This window comes from Strix uralensis, chromosome 14, assembly GCF_047716275.1.
Source record: "Strix uralensis isolate ZFMK-TIS-50842 chromosome 14, bStrUra1, whole genome shotgun sequence".
NCBI lineage: Eukaryota > Metazoa > Chordata > Aves > Strigiformes > Strigidae > Strix > Strix uralensis.
The window spans coordinates 23777846-23792271 of NC_133985.1; the positions used below are offsets into that span (position 1 = coordinate 23777846).

The 14426-nt window shown below is 56.9% G+C and overlaps 1 protein-coding gene across 1 annotated transcript; it reads left to right on the forward strand.

Moving 5' to 3' along the window:
- Nucleotides 1-12476: 12476 nt before the first annotated feature.
- Nucleotides 12477-13806, forward strand: POU4F3 (POU class 4 homeobox 3). Its single transcript, XM_074883661.1, has 2 exons — nt 12477-12596; nt 12886-13806. Exons 1-2 carry the CDS (start codon nt 12477-12479, stop codon nt 13759-13761), a joined length of 996 nt encoding a protein of 331 aa, XP_074739762.1. The 3' UTR covers nt 13762-13806.
- The last annotated feature ends 620 nt before the right edge of the window (nt 13807-14426 follow it).

Below are 14426 nucleotides of genomic sequence, written 5' to 3' on the forward strand. Positions count from 1 at the left end.
GCAAAATTGATGGGGGGAGGATACAATGGGGGTGGGAGAGATTCCAGTAAAGGCTATTCTACATTTTGGGGAAGGTTCAAAATTTAGCAGAAGACGAAAAATGTTTTATGGATCATGGTGGGTTCCATGGTCTCTTTTACAGATTTGCAGCATTGCTGGGTTATTTAAAACTGTGTGTACAAAACGTGAAGTGGTATGCATGCAAATTCTAACCCCTCTGCAATTTGGTCTGAAAACTAATTTGTTCTGTTACTAACTTTACTCTTGGTCTTTGCTTCTTTCACTAGTTTTCATTATCCCTTTCTCTCTCCTGTGTTGCTTTCATGAATGGAAATGCCACTCAGCTTCTCAACACCTGCTTTACTTGATAATGTTTTTCCTCCGTAACAGGATATGCAGTCCAGGATTTATTTTTAACAAATCTGTGGGCATCTTAAGTTGACATTGGACGACTGGAGCTCAGGACTTGACACTTTTTTCCCTTGCAAGCGGAGGGCCGGTGCCGCGTTTCCCAGGTAACTGCTCTAGACAGTTGATTTTCGGGAGGGCTCAGTGCAGCAGCAGCCCCGCGGCCGAGGCGTCCCCACGCTCCCCAGGCTGCTCCCTGGGCCCGTTTCTGCACACAAACACCGAGCTGCGTCGGGGGGGAATTAGTTGAAGCTTATTTTGTGGAGGGAAGCAGCAGTAATCAGGGAGGTGGGCTATACAAGCAAAACGTTTGCCAAATCCAAGTGTGGGATTATTTTCTCTGCAATAATAATTTTTCATCACGAGGGGTCGTAACGGGACACTGCAGAGGTGAGTGTGACATCTCCACGGCCAGCTGAGCTGGGCTCTCGGCGTGACGGGTCCCAGCTGCCCCAGCCTCCGTCCCCACGGGCAGTGCAGGCGGCATCTCCAGGGAGCAAAGGGCACGCGGAAAAGTTTATTGGAAATTGTGTAGAATAGGATTTATGTTAATCTCCAGATAAATATATTTTAAAGCAATATCTTCTGTGACCCTAGCAGCGTTCATCCTGAAAGTCTGATGTGTTTTACTGTGATTTGCCTGCTTTTATTTTATTTTCAGTTTGATCTAAACATGCTTTCACAATGGTAAACTCAGTTACAATCATACAGATTTTTATATGCTGCTTCTGTGCTTTTTCAATATTTTCTGCTTGCTGTCTTGCTTTTAACAACAGTATCAATTGAAAGTTTATGAACTTAATTCAGATATGTTCCTGCAGCTTTCATATGACCTGAAAATTGTATAAATAGAAAAAGCTGATGTTGTAAACTTGTGATTGCATGAATATTGCATGCGCGAGGCAGGATGGTTTTGGCACTCTGCAGGGAATGACCGTTTCCACTCTGGCCAGAAGCAGCGTGCCCTGACCGCGCTTGGGTCCCTCGCGTGGGGATGGGTCGGTCCGTCTTTACTTCGGTCTAAGAAGGCCTTTGCCATAAGAGCTGCTCCGTGGCACGCAGTGAGTGCGTGTGGTGCTTGGCCTCGGGTGTGACGGCGACGTCCGGCCTGGCCGCGCCGTGCGGGTTGGGGTTAGGTGGTATCGGTGTGCGATACTGCTGCTCCTGCTCCGCCTGTGTCACCACACAGACCGTGGGTTTCACCGTGAAACACGTCGCCTGAAGGGCAGGAACTGTTACGGTGAACCCCAGAGGTGCAGCAAGAGCAGTTTTTGCTCTGAGAAGGCGGCGGTTACGCTCTGCTGAGAAAACCCGCCACGGCCCCCGAGACCGCCGCTGCTGGCCAGGCACCACGGAGGCATTTGGGTCCAGTTGGGCGGGCTGCGGCGCTGGGACGGGTCCAGCGTCCCACCAGGGACGAGCCCGTCATCCCCACGGGCAGAGCAGTGCCAAGCCGGGGTGAGAGGGGATCCCTTAGGGACAGCGTCTGAGTGTGAGGACGAGCCACGGGTCTGAGCCGGGGAGCAGAGGGCAGCCGGCCCTGGGGCACTGAGGGATTCCCTCGGCCTCGTGCTGTTTCACCCCAGCAGGGTCGAGCGGCAGAATCGCTGACCTCCCGGAACGCCCCGCTTCACCCGGGCCTTCCCCCTTCTTCCCACAAAACAAAAACAAGAGCTTTTTCGCTACTTCTTTATGGCACCTGGCAAATACGCTTTTTGTCAGAAACAGCTTTTGAACTTCAAAACACACTTTATCTGGCCAATTTACTCCAACCCAAACGAGGGCTGTGACAGAGTTGGCGTCGCCGCCCTCGGTGCATCCAGCTGTGGTGGAGGCGAGTGACCAAGGCCAGAGGGGAAACCCCTGGCAGTGACAGTGACAGCGACCCCAGCTGAGGGGTTTGGCTGCTGTGGTGGTGTTCATCTCCGTTTTCAGGGGTCGAACCCCTTTTGTACTTTGTCTTGCTGTGCCTTGATCGCGTCGGTGTGGCACCGCTGAGAGCTCTGCACTCAGTGACGTTTTTGAGTTAATTATAGCCTCGTCTGCGCATCTTGCACCGATAACCTTAAAGCACTTCTGCTCTGTGATTTATTTAAATGCTAATAAATTATACATTTCTGGCACTTTAGTAATTCATGTGAAAATTATTTGGAGTCAACTCAACATAACATACCTCTGTGTGCTCTCTGGTGGCTAAAGCTGTGTCAGACAACAATTTCATCCACTCTTCACTTTTTAACGTGAATTTGGCTTATCTGTGCATCAAAGAGGAGTGAGGAGGACTTCTTGAACAAGCACACGTCCAGCTGTTGGTGCCTCTATTATGAAAGAGGGAGTTAAGTGTAAAACAGTATAAAAGTATGAAACAGATAAAAGTATACATGGCTGTAAAGGTACCTAGGCCTATGAGGCAGTATTTTCAGGCTGTATTTGTATGCAGTGGGAGCTTTAATATCAGCATGTGGAGATCGATGTGACAAGGAGAAAAGTAATGAGACTTGTTAATTGAACTATAAAATGCATTATTGTCTGAGGTTTGCCTGGGGTGGAAGGAATGGATTCTTACAGATTTACACTGCCCCAAAACTGTTTGATTTTTCATTGGGGGAAAAGCCTAATTAAGGGGCTGCAAAACTTGATGCCACGAGCTCTAGGGCGCTGCGCTTCCCTAAACCAGGGGAGGAAAGACCTCCAGAACACCACATGTGTGACTTCAGACAGTGAAACCTGCCAGGCTGTGCAGGGCTGTACACAAAGCTTTGCTCTGCAGCTGAGCCTCGCGCCCTTGCAGAGCAGAGCAAAGACTCTCCTGCTTCCTCAGCCAGGCGACGCTCCTGCCGCAAACCCTCGCAAGGGGCCGCACTGTTTTCCAGCTCCTCTCGAAGCTCTGGGTGGGAGAGGGCCCTCCCTGCCCTGGAGAAAGCCTGATTTCATCACGAATTCCTGTGTAGCTGTTGACGTGGCACCTTTTGGGCACTCTTAGGAGCAGGGACCCGCTTTAAACAGTTCCCTCTATCACCCGCACTCTCACCGGCTTTGGGAGGAGCCAGCACCTTCCCTTCAGCCTCTGCACTCCCTGGGTTGCCCGTCTCTGGCAGATCCCAACTATAAGCATCCCCTGGACGTCTCACGTCTTTGTGTGGGCGACATAAACCTTGCCACAACTGGTGGGAGCCTGGGCTGTGTTACCCAAACGCGGGGTCAGTGCTGGGGAGAACTGCGTCGCCTCGGGGTCCCGGGACGCGGCCGAGCGCCGGGTTAGGAGCCGAGCGGGGCCGTCCCACAGGAATGCTCCCCAGGGGCTTCTCGAACGCTGCTAATACAGAAACCTTTTGCTACCTTGGAAATATTTCTTGCCTACAGGGCTTTCTATCCAGGATGTTTGCATCTAAAGGTAAAGCAGGTTAGGAACGTGAGACTTTCTCCTCCTGGTCACAGCAAGGCGTCCTGGGGTGTCTGATGGGTGAAAAACTGTGCACGAAGCAAAGAGATGTCACCTCCAAGAGAGGCCGAGCTGCTGAGACACCGTGTAACGCGTGCAGCCGCCGGGCATTGGCCGTGGCAAAGGGCAGCCGGTGTGCGGGCAGCCGGCCCTGCACGGCCCCGCGGCCTCTGCAATAAAACATCGCCGAGAGCTGCGGGAAACCGCGGCCCGTGGGCGCTGGCACCGGCCGGGGCTCGTGAGGGCACGGCGCTGGCAGCTCCCAGGCTCTGCCCGGCAGCCGTTTGTTTGCCCCGAGCTGAGATGCAGCCGTTGGTGTGACTTCTTCAATTTAACCCCAAGAAATGTGACCGTGGAAGGGATGAGTTTAACGTCAGGTGACAGGACTTCTCCCCGCCCCCTTTGACTGTTACATTTTCATTTCAAATTTTAATGAAGATTTCAGGGAGCATTAATGTAACTGGGATGTGAAGGCAGCACAGAGCTGAATAATTTTGCAGCACTACAGGACACAGCAGCACCCAGCAGCTCGTGACGCGGGTGCTCCGGGCAGCGTGGGGCATCACTCGCCCCCGGGGGTGCAGACCCGCACAGAGCTCCCCTCCCAGAAGCAGCCCCAAACCCTCAGTGCGGGATCCCCTGGTGCCTCACGGAGTCGTAACAGATTCAAAATGAATCCTGAGGCAGATGCGATGGAAAGTGTTTGTTAGAGCACCCAGAGCAGGAAGATTCTGGATTTGGTTATCAAACTGGTAATCAGCCTGTCTGGGGATGCTGGGAGGGCCGCAGCTACAGCCGTGGTGCAGCTCTGGCATTTAAGCAGCTTGGCCACCTTCTCGGACTAGTTTTAAGATGCAGCAACTCTAAGAGAATTTTGAACCATGTGGGCATGTAGAGGAGAGATTGTGTACTATGGGCAAGTCTTAAATCCCTTTAATTTGGAAAAAACTTTTGGAAATGTTTTGGCAAAATTTTTTTTTTATTATTTTATTTTCCAGTTTGAAAGCGGAAAAAAAAAAAAAAAAAAAAGTAGGTATTTGCTCTTACTGGTTTATGGATGCTGACCAAAGTGTGGTAAATACGAGGCAAACAGCTGTGCTGGGAGCAGCGTGTGAGGACGCTGAGCTGCTTTCTCTGGCACCGTTTGCCTGAGTCTTCTTATTGCTGCGTTTTGCTGGGCCGTGCAGGATCACGACTGGTTCTGCTCCACACTGTGCTCCTCCAGGTGGATGTGGAGACAAACGCCCCTTCCTGAACCAGCTGGAGGATATTGAAGAGTCTCTGCTTAAATGTGTGCTGAACAGTCCTCGCTCTGCTCTCATTCAATGAGCAATTTCACAGTAACTGAAAAAATAGCTTTGGGCCACCGAATTTTGGCAAAGCAAGAGGGTTCTAAGTCTTTTTTTGGCTATGTAACCTTTGTCTCTTTGAAGGAAATACATTTTTTATTTTGTTTGCCATTTCAAGCTCTTGTTTGAAAGCAACTTGTTCTCTAACTATGCTTTGATTTTTTTTTTAAATATTTGTTTTCTAAACAAAGCCATTAATTTTTAAGTGTATTCTGTTAGGGAAATGGCTAAACAGCAATATTTCTGCAGGTTCAATTCATTATATTCACCCAGATAAAGGCCCAGCATGAAAAGTCAGTCCTAAAACCTGCCTACCATCACCTACAGTTTCCTCTCCTGCTGTCGGTGTCCCTGGTGCGGGGCTGCCCCAGGCCCCAGCCGTGACCCCACCGACCCCCAACCAGGGCGCAATGCACGCGAAGAGCCAAACGCAGGTTTTGTTCAAATATTCGGTCTCTGTTTCAGGCCTGAGCAGCCAAATCCCAGTTCTCCCTTTTTCCTATGGCTGGATTTCTGTTTTTCTTGTCTCATTCCCTTAGTCTTTCCCACGAAGGGCTGACTCCAGAGGCCTCAAGCCAGCCAGGGAGCTCCCCGGGGGTTCTTCACCAGAGTTGGGTTCAGTCTGCAGCTGATGGTGTGCTGGAGAGTATCTCAGTTCAATCCTGTGACAACGGACAGTGTTAGAAAGTATCAGGAATCCTGGATTCCTGATGGAGAAATGTGCAAATTAAGGGCAAGGCTTTGGGGGCAGTCGGGTAAAACATATCAATGTTGTTCTTTCTCCATCCTCCCCAAGATTGCCCTGACAAAGATACAGCTGTTTGACTTGTTGATTAGCAAAAACATTAGCAGACCTACTGTTTCAGGACATGAATAATTAATGTTTGTTCCTCATTAATTTCTTGTGGAACAGAGTCCTGTTAGACTACATTTAGATGTATTTCTAGAATTAGGAGCAAATATAACAAGAAAGAGATGCCTGACAGATAAGTGCTCTGTTCCACCTACCCCCACCCCCCCGGAAAATATTGTCATGTCACTCCTATTATCTCCGTCAGGAACAGATCGGGTTTATTTTTAACAAGCACCGATGTGTCCTTTGTTACAATTTTAATTTCAGGGAATGATACAAGAAACAAGTTCTATAATTCATGCACATTACAAACGAGTACAAGGAAGATCTCCCAGTTAGCGTGAACTGTCTGGCATCTTGCATTCCTGGGACCTCAAATCAAAACCTTGTTTACTGAAAAATTCAAAAATAAGATTGCCTCGGCTTTCCACACGCTGCTGCTGGCAGACAGGCTGTTTGTTCTGCCTCCATTAAACAAGCGTTTCAGTGCTGCAGTGTAGCTTTGGCACCTCTGATTTTCTAATATGGCCACGATACTTTTCTAGTACTAAAGGTTTTTTAGTTTTGGTCTGGAATTAATACAAACACCCACTCAGCCTCCTGGAGCTGCCCGTGCCCACTGTCGGTGACCAGTAGCACAGCCAAGACTTTGCTCTCCCAGAGCTCCTCTGCATGCAGCCGGCAAAACTTCGCTTTGTTTTTCAATTACAGAAGATGAGAGCCACCACCTATCATTTAATTTGAAGCAATGCACAAACCCCAGGTATTTCCACTTTCCTCTCCTTGGAAGGAAGTTCAGCAACTGGCTGGGGTGCCCAGTCCTTGGGGAGCAGGCCCGCTGGACTAGTGTGTGGTAGCCCACACCGAGCAGACCCGCAGGGGAAACCCATCCTTGCCAAGACAAAGAACAGCAAGAGATGGGAGGGGAACTTCGCCACTACCTCCAGCACCCTGAGCAACAGGACCTGCACGTAGTTCTTCTGCTTCCCACGAGCCTTCCTGTGCCCACAGTTGCCTCCCGGGCCCATTCGGCCCAGACTTCCCAGGCCTCAGCCAGCGCGCAGAGGTAGGACCCGTAAAAGACAAATCACGGAAGAGAAAAACACGGGCTGAAAGCCCACGTCACGAAATCTGCTTGCTGAAGGCAAACCAGCTGGTGCGCGGCTGATAACGAGTCAGCACCGAGCCCCGCAGCCGGTGCGGAGCCTGCGTGGTGAACCTTCCTCTTGTCTCAGGAATGCCGCACCTTCGCGGGTCTCAAACCCCCGCGAGCAGCAGCAATCGGGCAGTCACAGAATGGTTAAGAGACGGTGTGTCCAGCTGTGTAACGACACACACTGCAGCTGTCTGGCTTTTTATTGCCACTCTTCCAGGCTCCAGCACGCGGGGGGTCAGTAGTCCGTAGCTCAAGCTGTGTGTCCTGCCGCAGGCTGACGTTCCTTCCCTGAGGAGCCTTTTCCCTGGGTGGATGCTGGGAATCAGCTGCCATCCCGCTCTGCCACGTGGCAGATGCCTGGGTGCCCCCTGCCCGTGCGCTCCAGCCTGGGACGAGCACCGGCCATGGCCCTTTGGGCCAGCGCAGCTCCCCACAGCCACGGCTCCGGGTCCTGCTCCCCTTCCCTGGCACCGCAGCACCTCCGTTTCCCTGCGCTGTGCCGGGTTGGCCAGGCCAGCTCCAGCTGCACGGGGGCCGTGTGTCCAACACCGATTTCTGGCTGTGTTTAGTGCCGGGGCGCAGCTCAGCCACTGGAGCCGCGGGGCTTTACCAGGTGCCGTGGGACGCGCTGCTGAGCGCCGCTGGCTCCAGCTTCGGTGCCGCAGCTCATCTCCGTGACTATCAGACACACCTTGGGCTCACCCCTCCTGCGGCTCTGCGCCTCGTCCCATCTCCGAGTTCATCCCCGGGCCATGGTGACCCTCGGCAAGCCACTGAGCCCCTCAGCACCTGGCCCCTTTGCACGGGGAGGTGACTCCTGGGCGGTGGGGAATGTGCTTTTGTCTTAAACTGCCTGTGAGTTCTGTGCTGCGGGACCCAGCTGAGGGTCTCTGCCGAGCAGTACCGCTGTGGCGATGCCACTTCCAGCTTTTCTCTCTGAAATCATCTCCATCCCACCCCCACCTGTATGAAAAACTTGCCGTTCCCCAGCCCCTTGCTTTAACCCTTCAGGTTCTTCTTCAGAACAGCCTGACAGCACCTTCCATCCTCCCAGGGCCTCTCTCCTGGGTCGGGCCCAGCTGACCTCTCTCTGGACCCTCACCCAGGTGTGGTTTCAGCCCCGGCGCAGTCCTGCCTCTCTCTTTAACCCTGTTGCTTTCAGCCCTGCAGAGGAATGGGCAGCTCCAACACCCGAGTGCTCTGGGTGACACTCTATACCCTCGGAGACTTCCTCGCTGTCAGACCCCGTCCCTTTGAGAGCCTGACACGGTGTGGCCCCGCTACTGAGCCGGGCAGCTCCTGTAACTTAGCAACTTTCTTTTTGCTTTGTTAAGTTGGCTTCTTCAATCTCCTTAATGAATAAGAGAATCAAGCCAGGTAATTGATGCTTGGCCGTTTAGCTGATGAATAATTGACTGTCTGGGTAATCCTAGATATTTCCTTGATCAGATTGTGCAGTGGAACAGCCATATCATAGCGGGTGCAGCGTGGCTCATGCCTTTAGGGTAATAGAAATGTGCTGTGCAACCCCAGGTTCTGCTGGAACCTTCCAAAGTCAGCGCTCATCACCCAGCCTTCACACGGATCGGGCACACAGGCTCAAGAAGTGGTTCTGTGTGAACTTTGTGGGGCTCAACAAGGGCAAGGGCAAGGTCCTGCCCATGGGTCGGGGCAATCTCAAGCACAAACAAGAGTTGGGGGGGTTCAGCTGGAGAAGAGAAGGCTCCAGGGAGACCTTAGAGCGGCCTCCCAGGACTGAAAGGGGCTACAGGAAAGGGGGGAGGGACTCTTGATCAGGGGGTGTAGGGATAAGACGAGGGCTAACAGCTTTAAACTGAAAGAGGGGAGATTTAGATGAGATCTAAGGAAGAAATTCTTCCCTGTGAGGGTGGAGAGGCCCTGGCACAGGTTGCCCAGAGAAGCTGTGGCTGCCCCCTCCCTGGAAGGGTTCAAGGCCAGGTTGGACGGGGCTTTGGGCAACCTGGGCTAGTGGAAGGTGTCCCTGCCCGGGGCAGGGGGGTGGGACTGGATGGGCTTTAAGGTCCCTCCCAACCCAAACCAGTCTGTGGTTTTTTGATAACAGGCTGCATCTCAGCAACAGAATTTATTTTATAATGTGAATCTTGAGCCAGATCTGAAGAACACGACTCCTTTTCAGCTACACAGTGAAGACAAATGCCAGGGGGTGGCAGCAAAATCCCCCAGGACTCGGGATGGGCAGGGAGGGAGCAAAGGCTGCAAAGCAGGGGACAACGTGGGTACACACGACTGGTTCCCCCAGCGAGGAAAAGGAAAGTGTCTGTGTTAGGTGTGTGTGCTTTAGCTTGCTCACGGATCTTGAAAGATAAAAGTATTGGAGTGGTCTGCTCCAAAAGAGCCGGATTTGCAGGAAATTATGTGGTTGTTTTAAATAGCACTTGAAGAAAATTTAATGGGGCAAGTTATGTTGGCTTTGTGACTGTAATAGTGCTGTTTACAGTCATGGATATTAGCATGAATTGTGTGTTAAATAACACGTTTGTGTTTTGAACTTCCCATCAGTCCTGTGTAAGCATTTACTGTATAATTTTTAAACAAAATTGAATTAGTACAATGAAAACAAGAGCCTATCGACAACACTCTGTGATGGGCTTTGAATTAAATTCTAAATAAGAACAGAATATTTTGATATATTAGGAAAGTGGATAGACATCTTTGAATTGTGACAAAGAATACAATAGCACACGCTTTTAATCTGACTTTTACCTTCAGATTTTCAATGAGTGACTAGCGATGTATCATCAGGGTATGGGTTTGGTGAGGTGTTTTTCCAGAAATACCATTAATTATTTACCAGTAGGTGAATGATCTCTGAAATCTATTGCAGTGACACCGTTGAGTCCGCAATGGTTTCTGATGGCAAACCATCTGGGCTCTCTTAGCTTGTTATTGTTTATCCTTTGGACTTCTCTCCTCTGTTTGTAAGGTGTAACGTCAGTAGACAGGGCCAGGAACATCAATATTTTACAGCTTTAATTAAAGGGAGCTCCACAGCTCCATTACCCAGCCCGGTTTCTTTCGAAGCAGCTGCCTTCAGGAGGGAAGGAGAAGGCTGTGCTGGGAACAGGCGCTGGGGAAAGGTGTTCCTGGGGGGCTGTGCCGGGCCGAGTCGACACCAGCCCCGAGCCCAGCCCTGTGTGCGCACGGGTGCGCCCGGCTGCCGCGCGTCCTCCCAGCAGCCGGGCGGCTTCGCGGGGAAGGAGGTGTGCGAGGGCCCCGGCATCTCCTCCTCGCTCGAAGGGAAGGCAGCAACGGCGCAGAGGTGGAGAAAAAATGCCCAGTGCCAAAGCTCTCGGAGCCGGGGCTGGGGGACGCGCTGCGGCGAACACCTCGGGCTTCGTACCCAGCTCCCCATTTGCCGCCTCTTATTTATTTACGCTGACCAGGGAGCACGAAGGGAGGATTAAAAACAAAACAACACAAAGGACTGAAATTTATCCCTCTATTAATTACTTCCAACGCACAGCGCTGCCTATAAATATGGTGCCGCTTTGGATAAAACTTTCATGCAGCTATTTAGGCCCTCTGAAATATAAATGATTTCCTTTAAATTTTTTATCATAAATCAGGGCACGGAGCTTTGCGACAAGGCGCCGGTTCCCCAGGACGGGCGGGAGCCGCTTTGCCAGCCCGGCCCCCGCGTCCCTGCCCGAGCTGCGGAGGGAGCGGCCGCGGGTGCGGAGGGACCGGCCGTGGAGCTGCGCATCCGCGCACCCGCTCCGCGCCCCGCGGCAGGCGCTGTCCGCGGTGCTGACGCCCGGCGGTGCCGGAGCCCCCGGCGCTGCCCCCCCCCGACCCCCCCCGGGCCCGGTTTGGGGCCGGGCCGAGCCTCGGGGGTGCGGGACGGGCGGTAAAACCCGCGCTCAGACCCTCAGCGGGGGGCGCAGCCAGCGCCCCCCCCCAACCTCCGCGCTTTGTGGGGGGGGGAACAGCCCCCCGAGTGTGCGCCGCAGGCCGCGGATCTTCCCGGAGTGAATTATAAAATGGGTTCTTTTCTGGCATTGAGGCTGAACTTTCGCCTGTTTCGGGACACCGGGGCCAGACGCCGCATCCCGGGGCCGGGCGGGTTTCCCGAAGGGGAGGGACCGCAGCAGCATCCCCCGCGCTCCGGCCACCGCCGCGGGACCCCGGGACAGCCGCCCCCCGGCGCTCGGGCTGTGTTTATTACGGCTCATAAAACTCTCGGAAACTTTAAATCCAGGAACAGATTTTATTCTTGTTTAAGAACTTCAAGTTTCACACTTGTGAAACACGTCCCCGGGCCGCCGAAGTCTCGTGGCGTCCGAAGAAGTGTGAGATCAGGAGAAGGCAAAACCAACCCGAACCCGCCGCTCAGCAGCAGAATGACGCAACTTCGGGACTCTTTTTCGCGGAGGGGGGGGTGGTTGCGCGTTTTCTCGGCCCAGTCCGCCGCGTCCCTGCGAGCGCGGCTCGGCTCGACGGCTCCTGCTCCGCTGCGCTCCCCGGCACGCGCGAGCGGCCTTGGGGGGTTCGGGGGTGGCGGCCCGTGTCTGCGGAGCAATTCCCGCCGCCGCGGGAGGGGCAGCGCCGGCATCACCCCGACACCCCCCCCGCGCCCGCAGCTGCGGCCCTGGGCGAGGGGTCGGGGCCCCTCTGGAACCTGAGGCGGCTCCGAAGACGTTGAAGAGGCCCCGTTTCCCCCCCGGACCGATTTCTCACAATTTCCTCTCAACTCTCTGTCTGCTCCGGTTTAACCCGCCGGCCCCGGGGCGCGGAGCTGCGGGACCCGCCGGCCTGGGCAAGGCTGGGCCAACCCTCACCCCGGGAGCTTTACCCACGGAGAAATGCCCCCCGCTTCCCGTCCCCCTCCCTCGGGACCTGCCCCGGCCCCCCGGGAAGGGCAGAATTCGGGCGGGGGGACCCAGCCGGGGCTGCCCGGCGAGGCGATGCCCCGCCCCGGCCCCGACGGCGCGTCCCGCCGCCCCGAGCGGGGTGCGGGAGGGCGGGGGGCCGGAGCGTCCTGCTGCCCGTCTGCTGCCCGCACGCTGCCCGCGTTGCCCTCCGCTCCCGCGGCGCATCACGCGTGCGCAGGGCGCGGGGCCCGCTCCTGGCAGGCAGCGTGTAAGATGAGTGAAGATGCAGGGGGGGGGGGGGGGGGGGGGGAGCGGGCGCGCAGGGGAAGCTCTGCCATCGAAAATCGCTCACTCGGGCAGCAGCGAGGCAGAGAGACGCCCCCGAGCCGATGCCAGGGGCTGCCCGCCCGCCAGGATGATGGCCATGAACGCCAAGCAGCCGTTCGCCATGCCCGCCGCCCTCCAGGAGCCCAAGTTCCCCGCGCTGCCCGCCGGCGCGGAGCCAGCGCGCAGAGTTTGCCTCCCGGCCCCGCAGGTACGTAGCTGAGGCATAATTACCGCTTTAAGGCACATTTTCTGACAGGCACCGGCTTAATGTTTTTTTCATGTCGCCAGAACAATCGCGCGTCGCGGCACCTCGCCCCCCCCTCCCCTTCCTCCCGCTCCCGCCTCCGATCCGCACGTCTGCGATGAGCGGAGCCGCTGCCTCCGTATTAATTTTTATGACCCGAGCTCCGCGGAGGAACCGCGGTGCCGGGGCAGGTTTTTCATCCGGAGATGGCACTATTCCCCACTGACCCCGCCATGCGCGTTCTTGCTCGCAGCTGCAGGGCAATATATTCGGGAGCTTTGATGAGAGCCTGCTGGCCCGCGCCGAGGCTCTGGCCGCCGTCGACATCGTCCCCCACGCCAAGGGCCACCACCACCACCACCACCACCCCCCCCACCACCACCACCCCCCCTTCAAGCCGGACCCCAGCTACCCCGCCATGAGCGGCGTCCCCTGCGCCGCCCTCCCGCACCTCGCCGCGCACCCGCACCCGCTCCCGCACCCGGCGCTGGACGGCGGCGACCTGCTGGACCACCTCTCGCCCTCGCTGGCCGTCGGCGGCCTGCCCGAGCCGCCGGCCCTGCCGCCGCACCCGCTGGCCGCCGCGGGGCCCTTGGCCGTGGCCGTGGGCCCCCCGGGGGGGCCGCCGCCGCCTCCCGCCGCCCCGGAGCCCGAGGGGGACCCGCGGGAGCTGGAGGCGTTCGCCGAGCGGTTCAAGCAGCGGCGGGTGCGGCTGGGGGTGACCCAGGCCGACGTGGGGGCGGCTCTGGCGGCGCTGAAGCTGCCGGGGGTGGGTTCGCTGAGCCAGAGCACGATCTGTCGCTTCGAGTCGCTGACGCTGTCGCACAACAACATGACGGCGCTGCGGCCGGTGCTCCAGGCTTGGCTGGAGGGGGCCGAGGCCGCGCACCGCGACCGCGCCGCCGGCCCCGAGCTGCTGGCGGGCGCCGAGCGCAAGCGCAAGCGGACCTCGATCGCCGCCCCCGAGAAGCGCTCGCTGGAGGCCTACTTCGCCCTCCAGCCCCGGCCCTCCTCCGAGAAGATCGCCGCCATCGCCGAGAAGCTGGACCTCAAGAAGAACGTGGTGCGCGTCTGGTTCTGCAACCAGCGCCAGAAGCAGAAGCGCATGAAGTACTCGGCCGTGCACTGACGGCGCCCGCCCCGCCGCGCCACCGGCACCGCACCGGCACCGGCACCGCCCCGGCCCGGCCCCCCCGACGGCGCGGCCCCGGACCCGGCCCCGCTGAGCTCCCGGCGCGGCCCCGACGGACCCCCGCGACGGGGCGGGACGGCCCCGACCGCCCCCCCCCGCCCCGCCGAGGCACCCCGGGACCGGAGCCTGCAGTTTCCCGCGGAGCGCAGCGCCCCGGCGGGGTTTCCGCGGTTTCCCGGCCTCCGATCCGCCCCGGGAAGAGCCGCTCCGGCAGCGCGGCCCGGGCAGAGCCGCCCCCCCCCCTCCACGTCGGGCCGTGGCCCCCCCACCCCGTGCCGCCGCGCGGAGCTCCGAGCCAGCGCCGCTCCCCGCCCCGCTCCGAATAAAGTTTTATTTTTCAACCCGAAGGGACGCGTCTTTCCTCGCCGCCCCGCGCCGGGGACACCCGAAGAAAATAATTAATTTTGCGAGCGCAAAACCAACGAACGCCCCTCGGCGGGACGTGTCGCCCCCCGCCGGGAAACGGGACCGCGCTCCGCCCCGCCGGGCCCCGCGGTGCCACCGCCGCGACCCCCGCCCCGCTCCGCGCCCGCGGACCGCCGCGGAGGGTGACAGCAGCCGCCGCCCCCCCACACCCCCCCGCCTCCGCTGCGCGCCCGTCG

Coding starts and splice junctions, on each gene's coding strand:
- POU4F3 (XM_074883661.1), top strand. CDS start 12,477: ATGATGGCCATGAACGCCAAGCAGCCGTTCGCCATGCCCGCCGCCCTC. Junction 12,597..12,885: donor TTTGCCTCCCGGCCCCGCAG/GTACGTAGCTGA, acceptor TCTTGCTCGCAG/CTGCAGGGCAATATATTCGG.